Source organism: Salmo salar, chromosome 04, assembly GCF_965601325.2.
Source record: "Salmo salar chromosome 04, fSalSal1, whole genome shotgun sequence".
NCBI lineage: Eukaryota > Metazoa > Chordata > Actinopteri > Salmoniformes > Salmonidae > Salmo > Salmo salar.
The window spans coordinates 75,344,823-75,366,865 of record NC_138294.1 but is presented as its reverse complement, the minus strand read 5'-3'; the positions used below and the strand labels follow the sequence as shown (position 1 = coordinate 75,366,865).

At 43.7% G+C, this 22,043-nt stretch overlaps 2 protein-coding genes across 3 annotated transcripts in view; one reads left to right on the top strand and one right to left on the bottom strand.

The window, feature by feature from the left end:
* Positions 1–13,222, top strand: part of lig3 (ligase III, DNA, ATP-dependent) — a 25,339-nt gene extending 12,117 nt beyond the window's left edge. Inside the window, exons 15-21 of one of the 2 annotated variants that reach the window (XM_014197873.3) lie at positions 5,090–5,232; positions 5,708–5,782; positions 9,757–9,903; positions 10,416–10,566; positions 11,506–11,615; positions 11,800–11,901; positions 12,161–13,222. In XM_014197873.3, coding sequence (XP_014053348.1) covers positions 5,090–5,232; positions 5,708–5,782; positions 9,757–9,903; positions 10,416–10,566; positions 11,506–11,615; positions 11,800–11,901; positions 12,161–12,394 — 962 coding nt within the window. In that variant the 3' untranslated portion in view covers positions 12,395–13,222. Of the gene's footprint in view, positions 1–5,089; positions 5,233–5,707; positions 5,783–9,756; positions 9,904–10,415; positions 10,567–11,505; positions 11,616–11,799; positions 11,902–12,142 lie in introns of both variants that reach the window. The other variant, XM_014197871.3, reaches the window with a different exon arrangement.
* rad51d (RAD51 paralog D) lies at positions 13,143–22,043 on the bottom strand. Its single transcript, XM_014197874.3, has 10 exons — positions 21,726–22,043; positions 21,539–21,600; positions 20,726–20,844; positions 15,332–15,413; positions 15,049–15,183; positions 14,850–14,945; positions 14,493–14,583; positions 14,116–14,186; positions 13,624–13,788; positions 13,143–13,395 (listed from the first exon to the last, which is right to left on the bottom strand). The coding sequence occupies exons 1-10, from the start codon at positions 21,805–21,807 to the stop codon at positions 13,288–13,290; spliced, it is 1,011 nt and encodes a 336-aa protein (XP_014053349.1). The 5' UTR covers positions 21,808–22,043; the 3' UTR covers positions 13,143–13,287.

Genomic DNA, 22,043 nt, shown 5'->3' with positions numbered 1-22,043 from the left:
TGCTTCAATATATCCACATCATTTTCCTACCTCGTGATGCCATCTATTTTGTGAAGTGCACCAGTCCCTCCTGCAGCAAAGCACCCCCACAACATGATTCTGCCACCCCCGTGCTTCACGGTTGGGATGGTGTAGTTCGGCTTGCAAGCCTCCCCTTTTTCCTCCAGATATAACGATGGACATTATGGCCAAATAGTTCTATTTTTGTTTCATCAGACCAGAAGACATTTCTCAAAAAAGTACAATCTTTATCCCCATGTGCAGTTGCAAACTGTAGTCTGACTGATTTGGGATTGATTTGCACTGTTCGCACCAAAGTACCTTCATCTCTAGGAGACAGAACGTGTCTCCTTCCTGAGCGGTATGACGGCTGCGTGGTCCCATGGTGTTTATACTTGTGTACTATTGTTTGTACAGATGAACATGGCCTTGAAATACATCCACAGGTACACCTCCAATTGACTCAAATGATGTCAATTAGCCTATCGGAAGCTTCTAAAGCCATGACACACTTTTCTGGAATTGTCCAAGCTGTTTAAAGGCAGTGTCAACACAGTGTATGTAAACTTCTGACCCACTGGAATTGTATTACAGTGAATTATAAGTTAAATAATCTGTAGGCATGAGGACTGCAGATGTGGCCAGGGCAATAAATTGCAATGTCCATACTGTGAAACGCCTAAGAGAGCGCTACAGGGAGACAGGAAGGACAGCTGATCGTCCTCGCAGTGGCAGACCACATGTAACAACACCTGCACAGGATCGGTACATCCGAACATCACACCTGTGGGACAGGTACAGGATGGCAACAACTGTCCATGTTACACCAGGAACACACAATCACTCCATCAGTGCTCAGACTGTCCGCAATAGGCTGAGAGAGGCTGGACTGAGGGCTTGTAGGCCTGTTGTAAGGCAGGTCCTCACCAGACATCACTGGCAACAAGTGGACCAGTCTCGCTGGGCCAGACAGGACTGGCAAAAAGTCTTCACTGATGAGCCGCGGTTTGGTCTCACCACGGGTGATGGTCGGATTCGCGTTTATCGTCGAAGGAATGAGCGTTACACCGAGGCCTGTACTCTGGAGTGGGATCGATTTGGAGGTGCAGGGTCTGTCATGGTCTGGGGCGTGTATCACAGCACCATCGGACTGAGCTTGTTGTCATTGCAGGCAATTAACGCTGTGCGTTAAAGGTACCTCCCTCATGTGGCAACTTTCCTGCAGGCTCATCCTGACATGACCCTCCAGCATGACAATGCCACCAGCCATATAGCTTGTTCTGTGCGTGATTTCCTGCAAGACAGGAATGTCAGTGTTCTGCCATGGCCAGTGAAGATCCTGGATCTCAATCCCATTGAGCACGTCTGGGACCTGTTGGATCGGAGGGTGAGGGCTAGGGCTATCCCCCCCCCCCCCCCCAGAAATGTCCGGAAACTTGCAGGTGCCTTGGTGGAAGAGTGGAATAACATCTCACACCAAGAACTGGCAAATCTGGTGCAGTCCATGAGGAGCTGCTGGTGGCCACACCAGACACTGACTGTTACTTTTGAAATGCTGACCAATAGGGATGTAAACAAATTTAAGAGAAATAAGCTTTTCAAATCAAGTTTTATTTGTCACATGTGCTGAGTAAAACAGGTGTAAACATTACAGTGAAATGCTTACTTGCAAGCCCTTAACCAACAATGCAGTTTCAAGAAAGTATTTACTAAAATAAACTATTTTAAGGAAATAGAAAAATAACAAATAATTAGAGCAACCATAAAATAACAGTAGAGAGGCTATATACAATGGGGTACTGGTACAGTCAATGTGCGGGGGCACAGGTTAGTCGAGATATTGCGGTAATATGTAGGTAGAGGTAAAGTGACTAAGCATAGATGGAGTAGCAGCAGTGTAAAAATGTGGGGGGGGTTGTCAATGCAAATAGTCTTATGGCTTGGGGGTAGAAGCTTTTAAGCCTTTTGGACCTAGACGTGGTGCTCCTGTATTGCTTGCCGTGTGGTAGCAGAGAGAACAGTCTGACTAGGGTGGCTGGAGTCTGACCATTTTTAGGAGTTTCCTTTGACACTGCCTGGTATATTGGCCCTGGATGGCGGGAACCTTGGCCCCAGTGATGTACTGGGCCATACGCACGACCCTCTGTAGTGCCTTGCCGTCGGAGTCCGAGCAGTTGCCATACCAGGCGGTGATGCAACCAGTCAGGATGCTCTCGACGGTGCAGCTGTATAACCTTTTGAGGATCTGAGGACCCATGCCAAATCTTTTCAGTCTCCTGAGGGGGAAAAAGTGTTGTCGTGCCCTCTTCATGACTATCTTGGTGTGTTTGGACCATGTTAGTTTGTTGATGTTGATACCAATGAACTTGAAGCTCTCAACCTGCTCCACTACGATGAGAATGGGGGCGTGCTCAGCCCTCTTTTTCCTGTTGTCCACAATCAATCTCCTTTTGTCTTGATCACGTTGAGGGAGATGTTATCCTGGCACCACACTGCCAGGTCTCTGACCACCTCCCTATAGGCTGTCTCATCGTTGTCGGGAATCAGGCCTACCACTTTTTTGTCGGCAAACTTAATGATGGTGTTTGGCCATGCAGTCATGGGTGAATAGGGAGTACAGGAGGGTACTGAGCACGCACCCCTGAGGGGCCTCCGTGTTTGGGATCAGCGTGGCAGATGTGTTGTTACCTGCCCTTACCCCCTGGGGGTGGCCCGTCAGCAAGTCCAGGATCCAGTTGCAGAGAGAGGTGTTTAGTCCCAGGGTCCTTAGCTTAGTGATGAGCTGTGAGGCCACTATGGTGTTGAACGCTGAGCTGTAGTCAATGAATAGCATTCTCACATAGGTGTTCCTTTTGTCCAGGTGGGAAAGGGCAGTGTGGCGTGCAATAGAGATTGCGTCATCTGTGGATCTGTTGGGGCGGTATGCAAATTGGAGTAGGTCTAGGGTTTCTGCGATAATGATGTTGATGTGAGCCATGACCAGCATTTCAAAGCAACAGACGTGAGTGCTACGGGTCGGTAGTCATTTAGGCAGGTTACCTTGGTGTTCTTGTGCTACCTTGGTGTTCTTGTGCACAGGGACTATGGTGGTCTGCTTGAAACATGTTGGTATTAGACTCGGTCAGGGAGACTTTGAAAATGTCAGTGAAGACACTTGCCAGTTGGTCACCGCATGCTCTGAGTACATGCCCTGGTAATCCATCTGGCCCTGGGGCCTTGTGAATGTTGACGACCTGTTTAAAGGTCTTACTCACATCAGCTACGAAGAGCGCGATCACACCGTTGTCCTGGAACAGCTGGTGCTCTCATACATGCTTCAGTGTTGCTTGCCTCAAAGTGAGCATAGAAGTAATTTAGCTCGTCTGGTAGGCTCGTGTCGCTGGGCAGCTCGCGGCTGTGTTTCCCTTCATAGTCCGTAATAGTTTGCAAGCCCTGCCACATCCATCGAGCATCGGAGCCGGTGTAGTACGATTCAATCGTTGTCCTGTGTTGACGCTTTGCCTGTTTGATGGTTCGTCGAAGGGCATAGTGGGATTTCTTATAAGCTTCCGGGTTAGAGTCCTGCTCCTTGAAAGCGGCAGCTCAAGCCTTTAGCTCAGTGCGGATGTTGCCTGTAATACATGGCTTCTGGTTGGGGTATGTACGTACGGTCACTGTGGGGACATCATCAATGCACTTATTGATGAAGCCAGTGACTGATGTGGTGTACTCCTCAATGCCATAGGAAGAATCCCAGAAACATATTCCAGTCTGTGCTAGCAAAACAGTCCTGTAGCTTAGCATCTGCTTCATCTGACCACTTCCGTATTGAGCGAGTCACTGGTATATCCTGCTTCAGTTTTTGCAGGAATCCAGGGGATAGGGTTATGGTCAGATTTGCCAAATGTAGGGCGAAGGAGAGTTTTGTCTGCGTGTGGAGTAAAGGTGGTCTAGAGTTGTATTTTTTTATTCCATTTTTTTTTCTCCCCCTCTGGTTGCACATGTAACATGCTGGTAGAAATTAGGTAAAATGGATTTAACTTTCCTTGCATTAAAGTCCCTGGCCACTAGGCGCGCAGACTCTGGATGAGCATTTTGTTGTTTGCTTATGGCCTTATACAGTTCGTTGAGTACGGTCTTAGTGCCAGCATCGATTTGTGGTGGTAAATAGACCGCTACGAAAAATATAGATAAACGCTCTTGGTAAATAGTGCGGTCTACAGCTTATCATGAGATACTCTACCTCAGGTGAGCAAAACCTTGAGACTTCTTCTTTAATATTAGATTTTGTGCACTAGCGGTTATTTACAAATAGACACAAACCACCACCCCTTGTCTTACCGGAGGCAGCTGTTCTATCTTGCAGATGCACGGAAAACCCAGCTAGCTGTATGTTATCCATGTCGTCGTTCAGCCACGACTTTGTGAAACACAATATATTCGTTTTTAATATCCCATTGGTTGGCTCGTCTTGATCGGAGATCATTCATTTTATTATCCAATGATTGCACTTTGGCTAATAGGACTGATGGTAGAGGCAGATTACCCACTCGCCGTCGGATCTTTACAAGGCTCCCCGACCTACTTCCCCGATATCTGTCTCTTCTTCATGCGAATGATGGGGATTTGGGCCTTGTCCGGTGTCTGAAGTATATCCTTCGTGTCCGATTTAATGAAAAAATGCACACAATAGCACATTTGGTTAGGAGCCCATAAAACGGCAGCCATCTCCGGCGCCATTGTTCAGCTTTGTGCGTATTGAACATTTAGTTTTAGTTTTTTTATCTCATGAAACATGGGACTGACATTTTGCGTTTTATATTTTTGTTCAGTGTGTTTGTCTAACATCTACTCTAACATTCATTTCACTTATGGCAACTCGTGGCTTAGTAGTCTGTGTACATCCCAAATGGCATCTTTCCCTTTTCCCTATTTAGTGCACTACTTTTGACCAGAGCCCTATAACTAGTGCACTATATAGAGAATAGGGTGCCATTTGGGATGTAGTCTATATATCCAGCATGTACAGAATCTGACCATTTTGGGCTGTGGGGGTAGAAAAATATCTCACATGAATGTGTTTTTATAATATGTTGTATGTCTCTACCAGGCGGGATAATGTCCAGTTTCTTAATGGGCTGCTATGACCCCAACTCTAAGAAGTGGTGCACCGTGACCAAGTGCTCCGGAGGCTACGATGACGCCATGTTGACCCGACTCCAGAAGGAGCTGGACATGATCAAAATCAGCAAGGTGACTCAAGCAGCTTGGGGGGGGACTGCCCGACAGTTCACTCTTGAGTGGCCTGTTGGTGAAATAGGGTTTTCTGAATTCCAACTTGGGCCCTCAAATTCAAATCTGGACCTCAAAGCCAGTTCCACTGCTTTTTTTTTTTCTTCCCCTCAAATCAGGGACTAATTTAGACCTGGGACATCAGGTGGGTGCAGTTGATTATCCGGTAGAACAGAAAACCAGCAGTTGTCCGGACCTCGTGGGGTAAGATTTGAATACCCCTGACCTAGGCACGCCTGAATAGGCGTAAGCAGTATGGTGCAAATTTCACCAATCCTATCAGAAGTCAAGATGGAGCAATTACCATGCTGTTTAAACCTATTCACTCATTTCAGATATACAGGAGTGCCTAGGGGCTAGGAGGGTATTTGGAATTCATGAAGTATGAGGACTGTTCTTTAATGTTTGTATGTGTACATCTCATTTCTGTCTCCAGGAACCCAGTAAAATCCCTGGCTGGTTGAAAATCATCAAGAACTATTACCCTGATTTTATTATCCGCGATCCCGAGGTGAGATTTAATATAGTTTAACGCATTTTAATCTCCTGCTGAGTTCTGTTCAAGGACAAAAATTGTGAATCTCCAGACTTCTTTAGGCTTTTCAATTAAGTTAGGCTCTCCATAGTGGAGTGGCAGGTAGCCGAAAGGTTGCTGGTTTGAATCCCTGAGCTGACTAGATGAAAAATCTGCCGATGTGCTCTTGAGCAAGGCACTTCACCCTAATTGCTCTTGTAAGTCGCTCTAGATAAGAGCGTCTGCTAAATGACTAAAATGTACAGTCATTATACAGTGGCTTTTGAAAGTATTCACCCCCTTGGCATTTTTCCAATTTTGTTGCCTTACAAATAATTCCAGGTTGTAACTTGGAATTAAAATGGATTTTTGGGGGGTTTGTATCATTTGATTTACACAACATGCCTACCACTATGAAGATAAAATATTTTTTGTTAAAAAGAAAAAAGAACTTGAGCGTGCATAACTATTCACCTCCACAAAGTCAATACTTTGTAGAGCCACCTTTTGCAGCAATTACAGCTGCAAGTCTCTTGGGGTATGTCTCTAAGCTTGGCACATCTAGCCACTGGAATTTTTCCCATTCAAGGCAAAACTGCTCCAGCTCCTTCAAGTTGGATGGGTTCTGCCGGTGTACAGCAATCTTTAAGTCATACCACAGATTCTCAATCGGATTGAGGTCTGGGCTTCGTCTAGGCCATTCCAAGACATTTAAATCTTTCCCCTTAAACCATTTGAGTGTTGCTTTAGCAGTATGCTTAGGGTCATTATCCTGCTGGAAGGTGAACCTCTGTCCCAGTATCAAATCTCTGGAAGACTGAAACAGGTTTCCCTCAAGAATTTGTCTGTATTTAGCGCCATCCATCATTCCTTCAATTCTGACCAGTTTCCCTTTCCCTGCCGATGGGGAAAAACATCCCCACAGCATGATGCTGGCACCACTGTGTTCTCGGAGTGATGAGGTGTTGGGTTTGCGCCAGACATGGTGTTTTCCTTGATGGCAAAAAGCTCAATTTTAGTCTCATCTGACCAGAGTTCCTTCTTCCATGTTTGGGGAGTCTCCCACATGCCTTTTGACAAACACCAAACATGTTTGCTTATTTTTTTCCTGGCCACTCTTCCATAAAGCCCTGCTCTGTGGAGTGTACGGCTTAAAGTGGTCCTATGGACAGATACTCCAATCTCTGCTGTGGAGCTTTGCAGCTAACTTCAGGGTTATCTTTGGTCTCTTTGTTGCCTCCCTGATTGGTCAATCTTGATAATGGGTATCAATCTGTGCAGCACCTATAGCTCAAGCCAGGCCTTGTGAATAAGATACTGATAGGAATAAGGTGAATGCACCAATTTGTAAGTCGCTCGAGATAAGAGCGTCTGCTAAATGACGTAATTGTGTATATTTAGACCACCCTCCATCGACGTTTCAACTGTTATCACATTTTACATAACTATTCAGACCCTTTACTCAGTACTTTGTTGAAGCACCTTTGGCAGCGATTACAGCCTCGAGTCTTCTTGTATGACGCTACAAGCTTGGCACACCTATATTTGGGGAGTTTCTCCCATTCTCTTGCAGAACCTCTCAATCTCTGTCTGGTTTGAATGGGGAGCATCACTGCACAACTATTTTCAGGTCTCGCCAGAGATGTTCAAGTCTGGGCTCTGGCCACTCAAGGACATTCAGAGACTTGTCCCGAAGCCACTCCTGCGTTTTCTTGGCTGTGTGCTTAAGGTCGTTGTCCTGTTGGAAGGTGAACCTTCGCCCAAGTCTGAGGTCTGGAGCAGGTTTTCATCAAGGATCTCTATACTTTGCTCTGTTCATCTTTCCCTCGATCCTGACAAGTCTCTCAGTCCCTGCAGCATGATGCTGCCACCACCATGCTTCACCGTAGGGATGGTAACAGGTTTTCTCCAGACGTGATGCTTGGCAGTCAGGCCAAAGAGTTCAATCTTGGTTTCATCCGACCAGATAGTCTTGCTTCTCATGGTCTGAGTCCTTTCGGCTGTCATGTGCCTTTTACTGAGGAGTGGCTTCCGTCTAGCCACTCTACCATAAAGGCCTTATTGGTGGAGTGCTCCAGAGATGTTTGTCCTTCTGGAAGGTTCTCCTATCTCCACTGTGGAACTCTGGAGCTCTGTCAGAGTGACCATCGGTTTCTTGGTCACCTCCCCGACCACTTCTCCACCGATTGCTCAGTTTGGCTGGGCGGCCAGATCTAGGAGGTTCCAAACATCTACCATTTAAGAATTATGGAGGCCACTGTGTTCTTGGACCTTCAATGCTGCAGAAACTTTTTGGTAACCTTCCCCAGATCTGTGCCTGAACGCAATCCTGTCTCGGCGCTCTACTGACAATTCCTTAGACCTCATGGACTCCAATCCAGTTGTAGAAACATCAAGGGTGATCAATGAAAACAGGATGCACCGGAGCTCAATTTCAAGTCTCATAGCAAAGGGTCTGAATACTTTCCGAGTGCACTGTAGGTGATAGGGTACTAAACTTCTGGAGGACCTATTATCCTTTTCCTCAGTGGTTTTAGCAGCAGATACAATCTGTCAAACCTCTGAATCTAACCCTATGAAACTATTTTCCAGTCTCCTCCGTCGTTAATCCTGCACCCCCTCCCTCTGCGGACGACTTCGTCAACCACTTTGAAAAGGTTGACGACATCTCAAACACTTGACTACAGACCAGTATCCGTCTTTCCTTTCTTTCCAAAACACTTGTGTGATGTCTCTGATCAACTCTCTCGTTATCGCTTTCAGAACAATCTTATTGACCCTAACCAGTCAAGACGGGTCACTCAACCGAGACTGCTCTTCTATGTCACGTAGACTCTCCGTACTGCCAAAGCTGACTCCTCCTCGATCTAGCCGCTGTCTTCAACACCGTGAACCATCAGATCCTCCTCTCAGTGCTGGGTGTCTCAGGCTCTGCACACTCTTGGATTGCATCCTACCTGGCAGATCGCTCCTACCAGGTGACGTGGAGAGGATCTGTGTCTGCACCATGTACTCACTCCTGGTGTCCCCCAGGGCTCGGTTATAGGCCCTCTCCTCTTCATACAGCAAATCACTCAGCTCTGTCATATCCTCACATGGTCTCTCCTATCATTGCTATGCAGAATACACTCAACTACTCTTCTCCTTCCCCCTTCTGACACCCAGGTGGCGACACGCATCTCAGCGTGCCTGGCAGATATCTCAGCTTGGATGTTGGCACACCACCTCAAGCTCAACCTCAACAAGACAGAGCTGCTCTTCCTCCCGGGGAAGGCCTGTCCGCTCCAAGACCTCTCCATCAATGTTGACAACTCCACAATATCCCCCTCCGAGTGCAAAAAACCTTGGCGTGACCCTGGACAAAACCCTGCAAACATCAAGTTCTCCCATGTCACTCAGCACACTCTACTAGCTTCCAGTTGAAGCTCGCATCCACTACAAGACCATGGTACTTGTCTGTGGAGCAGCAAGAGGAACTGCCCCTCCCTACCTTCAGGCTATGCTCAAACTCTACACCCCAACCCGAGCACTCCGTTCTGCCACCTCTAGTCGCTTGGCCCTCCCACCCATACGGCAGGTCAACTCCTGCTCAGCCCAGTCCAAGCTCTTCTCAATCGTGGCACCCCAATGGTGGAACCAGCTTCCCCTGAAGCTAGGCCAGCAGAGTTCCTGCCCATCTTCCAAAAACATCTGAAACCCTACGTTGAAGAGTATTTTAAATAATCCCACAGCACCCCCCACCCCAAACTTTACTTTTTCCCCCTCTTACTAGCTCTGATTTTGCTGATGGCTATTTTGAGGAAAAATGTACTTACTGTGATATGTTGTTGTCTTACCTAGCTACCTTATGATGAATGCACTAAACTGAAGTCTCTCTGGATAAGAGCATCTGCTAATTGACTAAAATGTGTTTTGGGACGCAGCCTGAGTTCTACTGACTTTATCCTCGTATGTCTCTCTCCCTGAGATAGAAAGCGCCGGTGTGGGAGATCACGGGGGCGGAGTTCTCCAAGTCGGAGATGCACACCGCCGACGGCATATCCATCCGCTTCCCCCGCATGACGCGTGTCCGTGACGACAAGGACTGGAAGAGTGCAACCAACCTGATGCAGCTCAAAGTAAGGAACACCCTGATCATGCAACTATGTAGGGCTTCTATTTTATGTCTATTTTTTCTTATCTGTAATGTAAAACCATTATACTTATTTATAGGTGCTCTGTGCAACTGACTAAATATCCATGTAGAAGTAAAGGATTAAAAAAATGTAATCAACAATAGAAACAGTACCACTTGGTCAGCCGTTGTCTTTTAGTCAAACAGATACGAATACAGAGGAACTTGTACTATAATTGTATCGATATTCAAATAGCAACCAAAATGTGTTAAACACAGATGGTTTGCTGCTGAGGTGGTTTTGGTGTGATAGGAAGGTAGTCTTTTGAGCTGAATAGACATTTATACACAATAGCTCAAACTCGCATTAAGTTTTTTTGTTATTACATCTCTACTATACAATGCAAAACCTTTCCTGTCATAAACGGTTGTTGTACGCAGCACAACTATTCCTCAAAGATAATTTGCATATACCCTAGTAACACTAACTTCACGACTTTTGTTTTTCTCGCTCAGGAGCTCTTCCGCATCTCCAAGGAGAGGTGTGACTTTGAGGTGACAGCCGGGCCCTCCAAAGGAGGTGAGGATGACAAGGGCTCTTCAGGAGACAGTGGGAGCAACTCTCCACCCTCCACCTCCCAGAGGCCAGTCACGCCCAGAAAGACCAGTGAGTACCATAGACATGTAGTTGATGCTTTACTCACCAATAATGCAAACAAACACTATGAACATATGTCAATAAGTATGTGTATATGCATGGGTGCGTCTGAAATGGCACCCTCTTCCCTATGGACGCAGACATATATTCATACTTATTTACACATGTTCGTATTGTAAGAATTTCTTATTGATAAGTACTGCATCTGTACACCCAACTAATAAATAAAAAAACCTAGAGGAAGAAAAAACATGGTATGACAACTCTCCTTGGTTTGAGATTTCCATCCTTTTTGTTTGACACTTTAGGGGAATTACATGATCTCCTCATGATAGTAATAATGTACTCTTAACAACTTGGAACCAAAATGATTTTCCAATCATTCCATTCTGAACAGAACCCCTTTTTTTCCGGTCCAGTGTTCCAACCAGCATAAAATTCTGAACCGGTTCGAACCCCAAAAGTCATATTCATATAGTTCCTTTCTGTAAGTGTTTTAACCCTTGAACTCAACATCATTTTTACATTAATCTCATTATTTTACCTCACCAATTAGCACCGATATGGAATGGGGAAAGCTAGTTTACATGTTTTAATTGGTCGGTTAAGTGCAAGCGTGAGATGTGACACAAATTTCATGGGTGGATGAGAGAGAAGGGTGGACATTGAGGGGGGGGTTGGCTTGAAGTGCTGGACATCATGACATCAATTGGAATGTGTTTAGGCTATTACTAGCATAACTTCACTGAATTACAGCACTATATACTAGACATTAGGAATATTTTTTGGGGAGCAAAAAATATTAACCGTTTCAAGATTTGAAAGTAACGGTTCTGTTCCGGAACACTAAAGAACTTTCGTTCCCGATTTGTTTCTGTTCCCTGAACCGGTTCCAACCCGGCTCTTAATAATATATTTTGATTCAACGTGATGTTTCCATTACCTTAGGCACAGGCAACAGCAATACCCCCAAAGCTAAGGCAGTGAAGACGGAGCCTCCCTCCCCTGTTCTAGCAACCAAGAGGAAAATGCCCTCAGAAGGGCCCAGCGCAAAGAAGGTACCCTACACTCAACCATAGCAACTGGTGTTATCCTATTTGGCAATATGTTGTAGGGTGCTGCATAGGTGAACCACGAAGTAGCATCAGTAGACTTTTTATTTTTTATTAGGTCATTACATTTCTGTCATCCAGATTAGATTTCAGCCTTGCTGAAAAATCTCTGGGCTCCAATGTATTCCAGGTAAAGACTGAAACTGTCCATCACAGTAATGGACAAAGCAAGAATGGACAAAGCAAGACTAAGATGACCCCCTCCAAGTTGGTAGAACCCAGGAATGACAAGGTGGGTGCTTCATTGTTTCTGTTCCATTTGTCACCAACTGCGATTCACGCTCAAATTCTTCTAAACAAAGTTATAACAAGGCATGCTAGTAGATGAAATATTAGAACCTAAATGTTTTTATTTATTATTGGATGATCTATCTGTAATACTGTATTTAGTTAAAGGTGCAATCTGATAGTACTTACTGTCATTTTAATAAATGATAGAAGAAATTAAACTAATTAAGGATTGTGTCTTAAAGACTTTCTGCTCTCCCCAGACTCTACTGGACATTTTCAGTGGGGTGAAGCTTGTCCTGCCAGACTCTGTGCAGGACCACACCAAGCTGCGGCGCTACTTTCTGGCCTACGACGGGGACCTGGTGCCGGAGTATGACGCCGCCTCGGCCACACACACCCTGACTGAGCCCGAGGAGGACAGCCATGCCCAGAGAGTCACCCCCGGCTGGATCTGGGAGTGTATCCGCAAGAGACGGGTGGTGCCTCCCTGCTGATGAACATTAATTACAACCCCCCAGCTGAACACTGGTGCGATTTTGAAGTGTGTTGGCTTAACAAACAACGGACCATTATACGCTGATCATGTTTTACAGCCGAGCTTGATGCAAGCTAAAACCGATATAAACTTAGTTGAATGTTGCTATGAATGACATAACCACAAGGACACAGGACCAGATCATGAGATATTATGATGGTCATGGCAGAGTATGATTAGAGTTTTAAGAAAGATATAGGCCTAACTACGTCAGGCTAGGAGTAGTATCTGTCTACTATGGGCTGAGTAATGTTTCCATCCATGGATCTTTCTATTTATTTTGTTTCCAGTCCTTTTTCGTATCCAAGTAGCATTGGTTCAAATAAACCATAATTACTTAAGTTAGTCTTTTTCAGTTTGGTTTCTGCAATTGTGTGCCCATGCTGTGTGAACGGGTTAGGTCCAGCTGACCTACCTCAAGGCCAAGGTTCTCACTTCAAACGGGGTTCCTTTGATCGAGTGTGTAGTGTAGATAACAATACTATTAGGAAGAGTTTAAACATGTCATATGGACATGTCCAATGATACAAATCATGAAATTAGACTGTCATAGTATCTAGGAGAGGGCTTCTTCTAACAATGCATGTTCTCCACATGAAATGCAAGATGGAGGGGGAGACTAGCAGGACACTGTCACCTTTTTTTTTATGGCCAAGTGGAACACTAAATTGAGGTTTGTTAATTTTGTAAACCAGAGTGCAACCAGGTGACAATCTGTCAGAAATATCCTTTAATTCACACAATAACTTTGATGTGCTAATGTTTAAAATAAACTGGTTTGAATATCCTTTTCTCCCTGTGTCAGTTTTCTTCCATTTGATACCTAATGAGCACCACCATGGATGTTGAGGCCTAGCTTGGCTCAGTGTTCTCCAGCTTCCTCTTTCCTGACATTCCATACAGCTGTTCTTCAGACCTGCCCCAGCACTGCAAGTCAACCTCTTCTTTCAGATGACAAGGCTAAGAGACAAAACAGGTTAAATCTCCATTAAGTTTGGTCCTATTTGAACACATCTCCAGTGCAACAGGACAGGATTCCATGACATCACCTTTTTGGGTTATACCACGTCACCACTTTCTTGTGATTGCACAGAACTGAGGCTGAAAATAATGGGCCTCATGTATGACATTTTCTATCTTATTTGGACTAAGAATGAATACTAACATGGACAAGCTTCAATAGGTTACCTGTCTTGAGGACTTGGCCAAAGTGGCAGTGCGTACACTAGAACAAGTGGATCCCGGCCTCTCGAGCCGTTGCAGTAGAATCCGAATTCTAGGTACGTGACTCCATGATTGGCCCAGTCCGGCTTTCAGCTGCCCATTGCCGTCTCTGGTCACAGTGTTTGTCACCTGAGGGTACATGATTCTTATCACTGTGCCATTTGATTAGGCTCATAGGTCATAGCACACTTGTATTTATTATGGATCCCCATTAGCTGCTGCCAATTTTAAATATTACAATACATTCACAACACATTGTGTTACCTCAGGGCCCTACTCTACCACATATGTACACAACGTGTAGCTTGTGTGGACCCCGCTACACATGTACAGCCTAGGCTACCAGTCAGCATGGTTTGAATGCGACTATCCTACCTTTCATGTCTCAAAATAAACCCCCACTTAGTGTAGATGTCCGAATAGGACCAAAAACAATAGTTCATCAGTTGCCCTCACCAGAACGGCTACATTGAAGTCTTTGGCGATTGTCTTCAACAGCCTTGCCACTTGCATCATCATGGACATGCCTAGAAATTCCAATCACCAAAGGTCATTATGGCGCTATACAAATAGACAATGCAATAAATGCTAAAATTGCCTTTAATATCAAGTAAATCACAACGGTGACTCCCTTTGCAGAGTACAATTATGCCATTCTCTTCATTAAATCAATTACGTTCCACTGGCGGTATATTATACAGCATTGCTTGTGTTATCAGATACTATATCTTAATGTTATTTCAAAAAGGAATGTTATTAAGATATGTGATAAATGAACAGGTGTAATCTACTTGAAAATATGAAATTATCACATGAGAAACTAATCATAGCACCTTCATTTTGTTTGCCTCCCAGTATGGGAGAAATAACTGCTGACACTGAATCCACAATTACAGCTTTGACTGAGCCACCTCCCGCAGATGCCTGTAAAATATATGACAAGACGGATGCAAGAATGATTGAGTTCAGTTATGAATGATCAGTTATGTCAACATTTTCAGTTGTCATTATAGTTATCTTAAAACTACCTCAATTGAATTTATTTCAGCAACATCAAATACAGTCCATCCCAAATGGCACCCTATTCACTATATAGTGCACAACTTTTGACCAGAGCCCTTTGGGCCCAGTCCAAATTAGTGCACCAGTGAATAAGGTGCCATTTGGGGGACACACATTCAAAGGCCTACCTGCTGAAGTCCAACGCATCGAAAATGATGTAGACAGCCGAGTAACGAGAAGATGTCAAACACTGGAAAGACCTGGATTCTCTGAAGAGCCTCCATCTGCACAACAACGGGTAAGAACTGTGTGGTGAGAATTTATTTGATGAAAATGAATATGTTAATTCAACTAGATTTTCCATTGTCACAGCCTCTTCTAGCTCACCTGTTCTTCTATATTGCACGACTTCGCTTGGAGCATCTGAAGCAAGCGACTTGCCGACAGTCCTCCTGTTGAGTCAACATATATGACGCTCTGCTTCAGTTGGTAAGATATATTCACTGCAACACCAAAACACACCTAAAAGAGAGGGAAATGTAGGCAGCATAAACATGTTGTACTCAATACACTAGTGATACCAGCATTATTCTATGAAAACCAACCACACTGATAAGCAAGGTGTAAACTTTGCCAATGACATGATATATGATTGTGGGAAAAGGGTCACCTGGGTTTTTCCACTTCCAGGGCCTCCTGCCAACTCTGTGAGCTCTCCTGTGTACAAGCCAGAGTCTAGGAGCTTATCTAGACTGGAGGAAAACAAACACTATCATTCACCAAGGCTATGAAGTCCTGCTAGGTGCTAAAACCAACCCATCAAGTCATAATACAATAATAAAAGGGTGATTCAGTGGGAAAGTCAACCTGAGCATGCAAAATACAGTTAGTTATTAACAAATGAAACCACTTTCATAATTATCCTTAAGGTCTTAAATGTCGGAGTGCAGGCTTTATTTGACCAGGTAGCCCTTTCCACTCACAGCCAGTCATCCCGTATACCGGTTGAAAATAGCAAATTGTCATTAATAAGCGACTAATTTGTTCTCCGCTTCACAGCCTGTATGGGTTTTGACTGAAAACCATTAGAAATTTGAGCACCACGTAACAAGAAGATGCCCCCACCTCTCCAGCTAGTTGGGCTTCTTTTGCACATTTGTTGTATGACACCGCTTGTATGTCATACAAGCAAACCCACACACCCATGGGTCCAAATGCGCACTTCACATTTTCCAAATTTGAATACTCATGTAATTAAAATGATCAACGTTCATGATCGCTATGTTTGATCCACAGTTACAAGGATGACATGCGTTATACCCTGGGTTGTCCTGAACAGAATGAGCCTATGTTTGGCATATTGTGAAGAAAATCTGCTGCGGAACATGCACTTGAATGCACTCATGACTCCATTCTATGTGAACCAAAATTACAAATCGGTTTGTCTGAAGTGCCTTTTGAAAGCCTAACACTAAAATCGTATTTTATAACTTAGCTTTCAAATGAAGCCCACCTGACCCAGATTGCAAATGTATAATGGTACGCTTTTGGATTGCGTAAAACAACAACAGTAATTGTGTGATGTTGGGGACACGGCTGTATTCCAAACAAAAAACTACAACTGGGCTTGTGTCAGTTCCTCAATAGCAAAGCTAGGAGAGCTCAAAAAAAGAACCTTATAGTTGAAGGCTCTTTCCTTGTCATAAAAGTGAATTGAAATTACTTTGGAACTGTGCACAGTTCGGAGAGGTGTATGGTCACTTGGAGACAGCAGTTAGACCTTTCACTAAAACAATTGTACTTTTTTTTTTTTTTCTTCTATCTTGCACCTACTCCAAAATGTCAATGAATACTTATTATGTTACTGAATGTATCCAGAGTATTTTGTCCTATCTATGTAGGACAACTTCCACAAGTGTAAGGGGTTAACGTAGAAAATTGCATGCATTCAGGCCATCCTGTAATTATATAGTCCTAAGTTACTATGCCTTAAATTGACATTTTAGAAATGTTTCAGACGACAACAAATGTGTCATGATTTTATCAAGAAATCTTTAAGATTTGAATGTCTATTTCAGACTTTGTAAGGTGTTACATCCAAAAGGGTTGTTTTTCCTCTCTAAAAGTAATAATGGAAATGACAGTATTTTCTAAATTATTGTTTGTGTGCAGCCAAGCCTTCCTTCGAAATGGCTAACCATGTTTTGACCTAAGACAAACTCACAGACTTTTGCTAATATGTTCAGTCTTCTCAAAAAGCTCATCCATTTCATGGAGCGGCTAACACACATAGTGCTACTACAAGCATTAGTTTGGCTAAACATGTGTACATACACCAGATGACAGGGGAAGACCGGATACATACACAACAATGTAAATCACGGTTATGTGACGGTATTAGAACAGACAGCAGAAGACACATCAATGGGCAATTAAGGTTGTGGGCGATTCCAGCCTTATGGATGTTACATTTGTGTGCAGAATCTCAACTTTAATGTCTCACAGAATGAACAAACAAAATATAAATGAAACTTTGATGTGTGTATAGTATCCCTTGGGGGGAGTGTATATCCAAAAAAGCGGACTTATAAATATTAGCATGTTGGAGAAATAAAGCAAATAAGAGGTGCTATTATTTGCTTTATTTCTCCAACATGCCAATATTTATAAGTCAGCTTTTTTGGATATACACTCCCCCCAAGGGATACTATAGACACTATCAAAGTTTCATTTATATTTTGTTTGTTCATTCTGTGAGACATTAAAGTTGAGATTCTGCACACAAATGTAACATCCATAAGGCTGGAATCGCCCACAACCTTAATTGCCCATTGATGTGTCTTCTGCTGTCTGTTCTAATACCGTCACATAACCGTGATTTACATTGTTGTGTATGTATCCGGTCTTCCCCTGTCATCTGGTGTATGTACACATGTTTAGCCAAACTAATGCTTGCAGTGTGTGTTAGCCTGGGACAAACTACTAGCCTATCCATCTGGGGATCAATTCAATCTTTTTATTTTACCTTTATTTAACTAATGCAAACTATGTGTGTTAGCCTGGGACAAACTACTAGCCTATCCATCTGGGGATCAATTAAATCTTTTTATTTTACCTTTATTTAACTAGGCAAGTCAGTTAAGAACAAATTCTTATTTTCAATGACGGCCTAGGAACAGTGGGTTAACTGCCTTGTTCAGGGGCAGAACAACAGATTTATACCTTGTCAGCATGGGATTCGATCTTGCAACCTTCCGGTTACTAGTCCAACGCTCTAACCACTAGGCTACCTTGTCTCCTAGAGATGAACGTACTTTGGTGCGAAAAGTGCAAATCAATCCCAGAACAACAGCAAAGGACCTTGTGAAGATGCTGGAGGAAACGGGTACAAAAGTATCGATGTCCACAGTAAAACAAGTCCTATATCGACATAACCTGAAAGGCCGCTCAGCAAGGAAGAATCCACTGCTCCAAAACCGCCATAAAAAAAGTCAGACTATGGTTTGCAACTGTACAGTCGTGGCCAAAACTTTTGAGAATGACACAAAAATTAATTTCCACAAAGTTTGCTGCTTCAGTGTCTTTAGATATTTTTGTTAGATGTTGCTATGCAATTCTTGAAGTATAATTACAAGCATTTCATAAGTGTCAAAGGCTTTTATTGTCAATTACATGAAGTTGATGCAAAGAGTCAATATTTGCAGTGTTGACCCTTCTTTTTCAAGACCTCTGCAATCCGCCCTGGCATGCTGTCGATTAACTTCTGGGAATCATCCTGACTGATGGCAGCCCATTCTTGCATAATCAATGCTTGGAGTTTGTCAGAATTTGTGGGTTTTTGTTTGTCCACCCGCCTCTTGAGGATTGACCACAAGTTCTCAATGGGATTAAGGTCTGGGGAGCTTCCTGGTCATGGACCCAAAATATCGATGTCTTGTTCCCCGAGCCACCTAGCTATCACTTTGCCTTATGGCAAGTTGCTCCATCATGCTGGAAAAGGCATTGTTCGTCACCAAACTGTTCCTGGATGGTTGGGAGAAGTTGCTCTCGGAGGATGTCTTGGTACCCTTCTTTATTCATGGCTGTGTTCTTAGGCAAAATTGTGAGTGAGCCCACTCCCTTGGCTGAGAAGCAACCCCACACATGAATGGTCTCAGGATACTTTACTGCTGGCATGACACAGGACTGAAGGTAGCGCTAACCTTGTCTTCTCCAGACAAGCTTTTTTCCAGATGCCCCAAACAATCGGAAAGGGGATTCATCAGAGAAAATGACTTTACCCCAGTCCTCAGCAGTCCAATCCCTGTACCTTTTGCAGAATATCAGTCTGTCCCTGATGTTTTTCCTGGAGAGAAGTGGCTTCTTTGCTGCCCTTCTTCACACTAGGCCATCCTCCAAAGGTCTTCGCCTCACTGTGCGTGCAGATGCACTCACACCTGCCTGCTACCATTCCTGAGCAAGCTCTGTACTGGTGGTGCCCCGATCCCGCAGCTGAATCAACTTTAGGAGACGGTCCTGGCGCTTGCTGGACTTTCTTGGGCACCCTGAAGCCTTCTTCACAACCATTGAACCGCTCTCCTTGAAGTTCTTGATGATCCGATAAATGGTTGATTTAGGTGCAATCTTACTGGCAGTAATATCCTTGCCTGTGAAGCCCTTTTTGTGCAAAGCAATGATGACGGCACGTGTTTCCTTGCAACTAACCATGGTTGACAGAGAAAGAACAATGATTCCAAGCACCACCCTCCTTTTGAAGCTTCCAGTCTGCTATTCGAACTCAATCAGCATGACAGAGTGATCTCCAGCCTTGTCCTTGTCAACACTCACACCTGTGTTAACGAGAGAATCACTGACATGACGTCAGCTGGTCCTTTTGTGGCAGGGCTGAAATGCAGTGTAAATGTTTTTGGGGGGATTCAGCTCATTTACATGGCAAAGAGGGACTTTTCAATTAATCTGATCACTCTTCATAACATTCTGTAGTATATGCAAATTGCCATCATACAAACTGAGGCGGCAGACTTTGACACAAATATTAATTTTCACATTCTCAAAACTTTTGGCCATGACTGCACATGGGGACAAAGATCGTACTTTTTGGAGAAATGTCCTCTGGTCTGATGAAACAAAAATAGAACTGTTTGGCCATAATGACCATCGTTATGTTTGAAGGAAAAAGGGGGAGGCTTGCAAGCCGAAGAAAACCATCCAAACCGTGAAGGATGGGGGTGGCAGCATCATGTTGTGGGGGTGCTTTGCTGCAGGAGTGACTGGTACACTTCACAAAATAGATGGCATCATGAGGCAGGAAAATTATGTGGATATATTGAAGCAACATCGCAAGACATCAGTCAGGAAGTTAAAGCTTGGATGCAAATGGGTCTTCCAAATGGACAATGACCCCAAGCATACTTCCAAAGTTGTGGAAAAATGGCTTAAGGACAACAAAGTCAAGGTATTGGAGTGGCCATCACAAAGCCCTGACCTCAATCCTATAGAAACTTTGTGGGCAGAACTGAAAAGGCGTGTGCGAGCAAGGAGGCCTACAAACCTGACTTAGTTACACCTGCTCTGTCAGGAGGAATGGGCCAAAATTCACCCAACTTATTGTGGGAAGCTTGTGGAAGGCTACCCAAAATGTTTGACCCAAGTTAAACAATTTAAAGACAATGCTACCAAATACTAATTGAGTGCATGTAAACTTCTGACCCACTGGGAATGTGATGAAAGAAATAAAAGCTGAAATAAATCACTCTACTATTATTCTGACATTTCGCATTCTTAAAATAAATGACCTAAGACAGGGAATTTTTACTAGGATTAAAATATCAGGAATTGTGAAAAACTGAGTTTAAATGTATATGGCTAAAGTGAATGTACATTTCTGACTTGAACTGTAATTATCGACCCTCAAGACATAACCCAATAACTTTTGTCTCATGCTAGACTTCTTCTGTTTTTTTTATACTCATCAAGACTACAGGCACTTGACTGGTTTTGGCTGATAGAAAGTCCCTCAGACAGTTTCGATGTAGGGCCTTCAACGTGATGTGCAGATTCTCACCTAGGATTGCCTGTGGAGAGGATGGCTGTTGAACTCAGCAGGTCTTCATATAGATCAGCACCTGATACAGGGAATGCTGTGTGCTGGGCAAGGAGCACTCTGCGTATAGCCAGCAGGGCCTGAAATGCAAAGTTAGTCAGTGGCCAAAAGTGTTTGTAACATTGTCTCATTACAGAAACGGAGTGGTTGCGGATCCAACTTTTCCAGGATCTTTTGTCTGCAGAAATAAAAGATCTGGAGCTTCCCGAGGCATCTGCGCATCACGTTCATTCTCTACGTGCAGAGAACCGGCTACTCAGGGATTCTGACTAGGTGGAATACAGCCACAACCAGAAGTAACTTGTTCGTAGCAGGTTAGGAGAACTTACGCAACAGGTTAGGACCAGGTCAAACTCATTCCACGGAGGGCCGAGTGTCTGCTGGTATTCGCTACTCCCTTGTACTTGACTAATGAATTAAGGTCACTAATTAGTAAGGAACTTACCTGGTTGTCTAGATCTTAATTGAAAGGAAAACCAAAAAACAGCAGACACTAGGCCCTCCATGGAATGAGTTTGACACCTCTGCATTAGAAGAATAACGGAGCAAGTTAGGATAATTAGGTTAAGATTAGGAAAAGGTTTAGGGTTAGCTAAAATGTTCTCATAACCTGCTAAGAAACGTTACTTCCGGTCGTAGCAGTACTCCATCTAGTCACAACCCTACTGAGGCGAATGGTCATGATGCTCGTTTAATAAAGTTGGATCAAAGTTGAATCAACGTCTGCAAGATCACATAATGATTATAGAAATGAATTATTCATGCATGTTTTACCTTATAGGACACGGAACATTTTTGAGCAAGGTCTTCTGTATCTGATGACACCAGATCTTCCACTTAAAAAAATGATAATGTAACTTTGATTGTATTATTATTGTATTTCAATACTTTGTCATACCAACATTGCCACATCAACTAGCTAGATTAACCAGAGTAAACAAATGGATTAAAACCCACCTACCTGTTGTAATGTCTGCTGCCCGAAAAGCCTCAACCAATTCTTCACTCAATCCAGGACACATGCCATCTCTGAGAACAACCATGGCACATAGCTAGCTAGGCAGCTAGCAGTAGCTATGTCCAGAAAGAAGCTAGCAAGCTGTCCACTGTAATATGGGATGTCTAAATAGTTACATGGTCTACATGCACTTCAACTTTACAGTTTTGAGAAACTATCCATGGTAGGTTGTTATGCTTTCAAGTTTTTGAAAATATATATAATGCCGCTATATTTTCGGAAGCTCTTCCAGAGAAAATGGTCGTGACGTAATTCCGGATA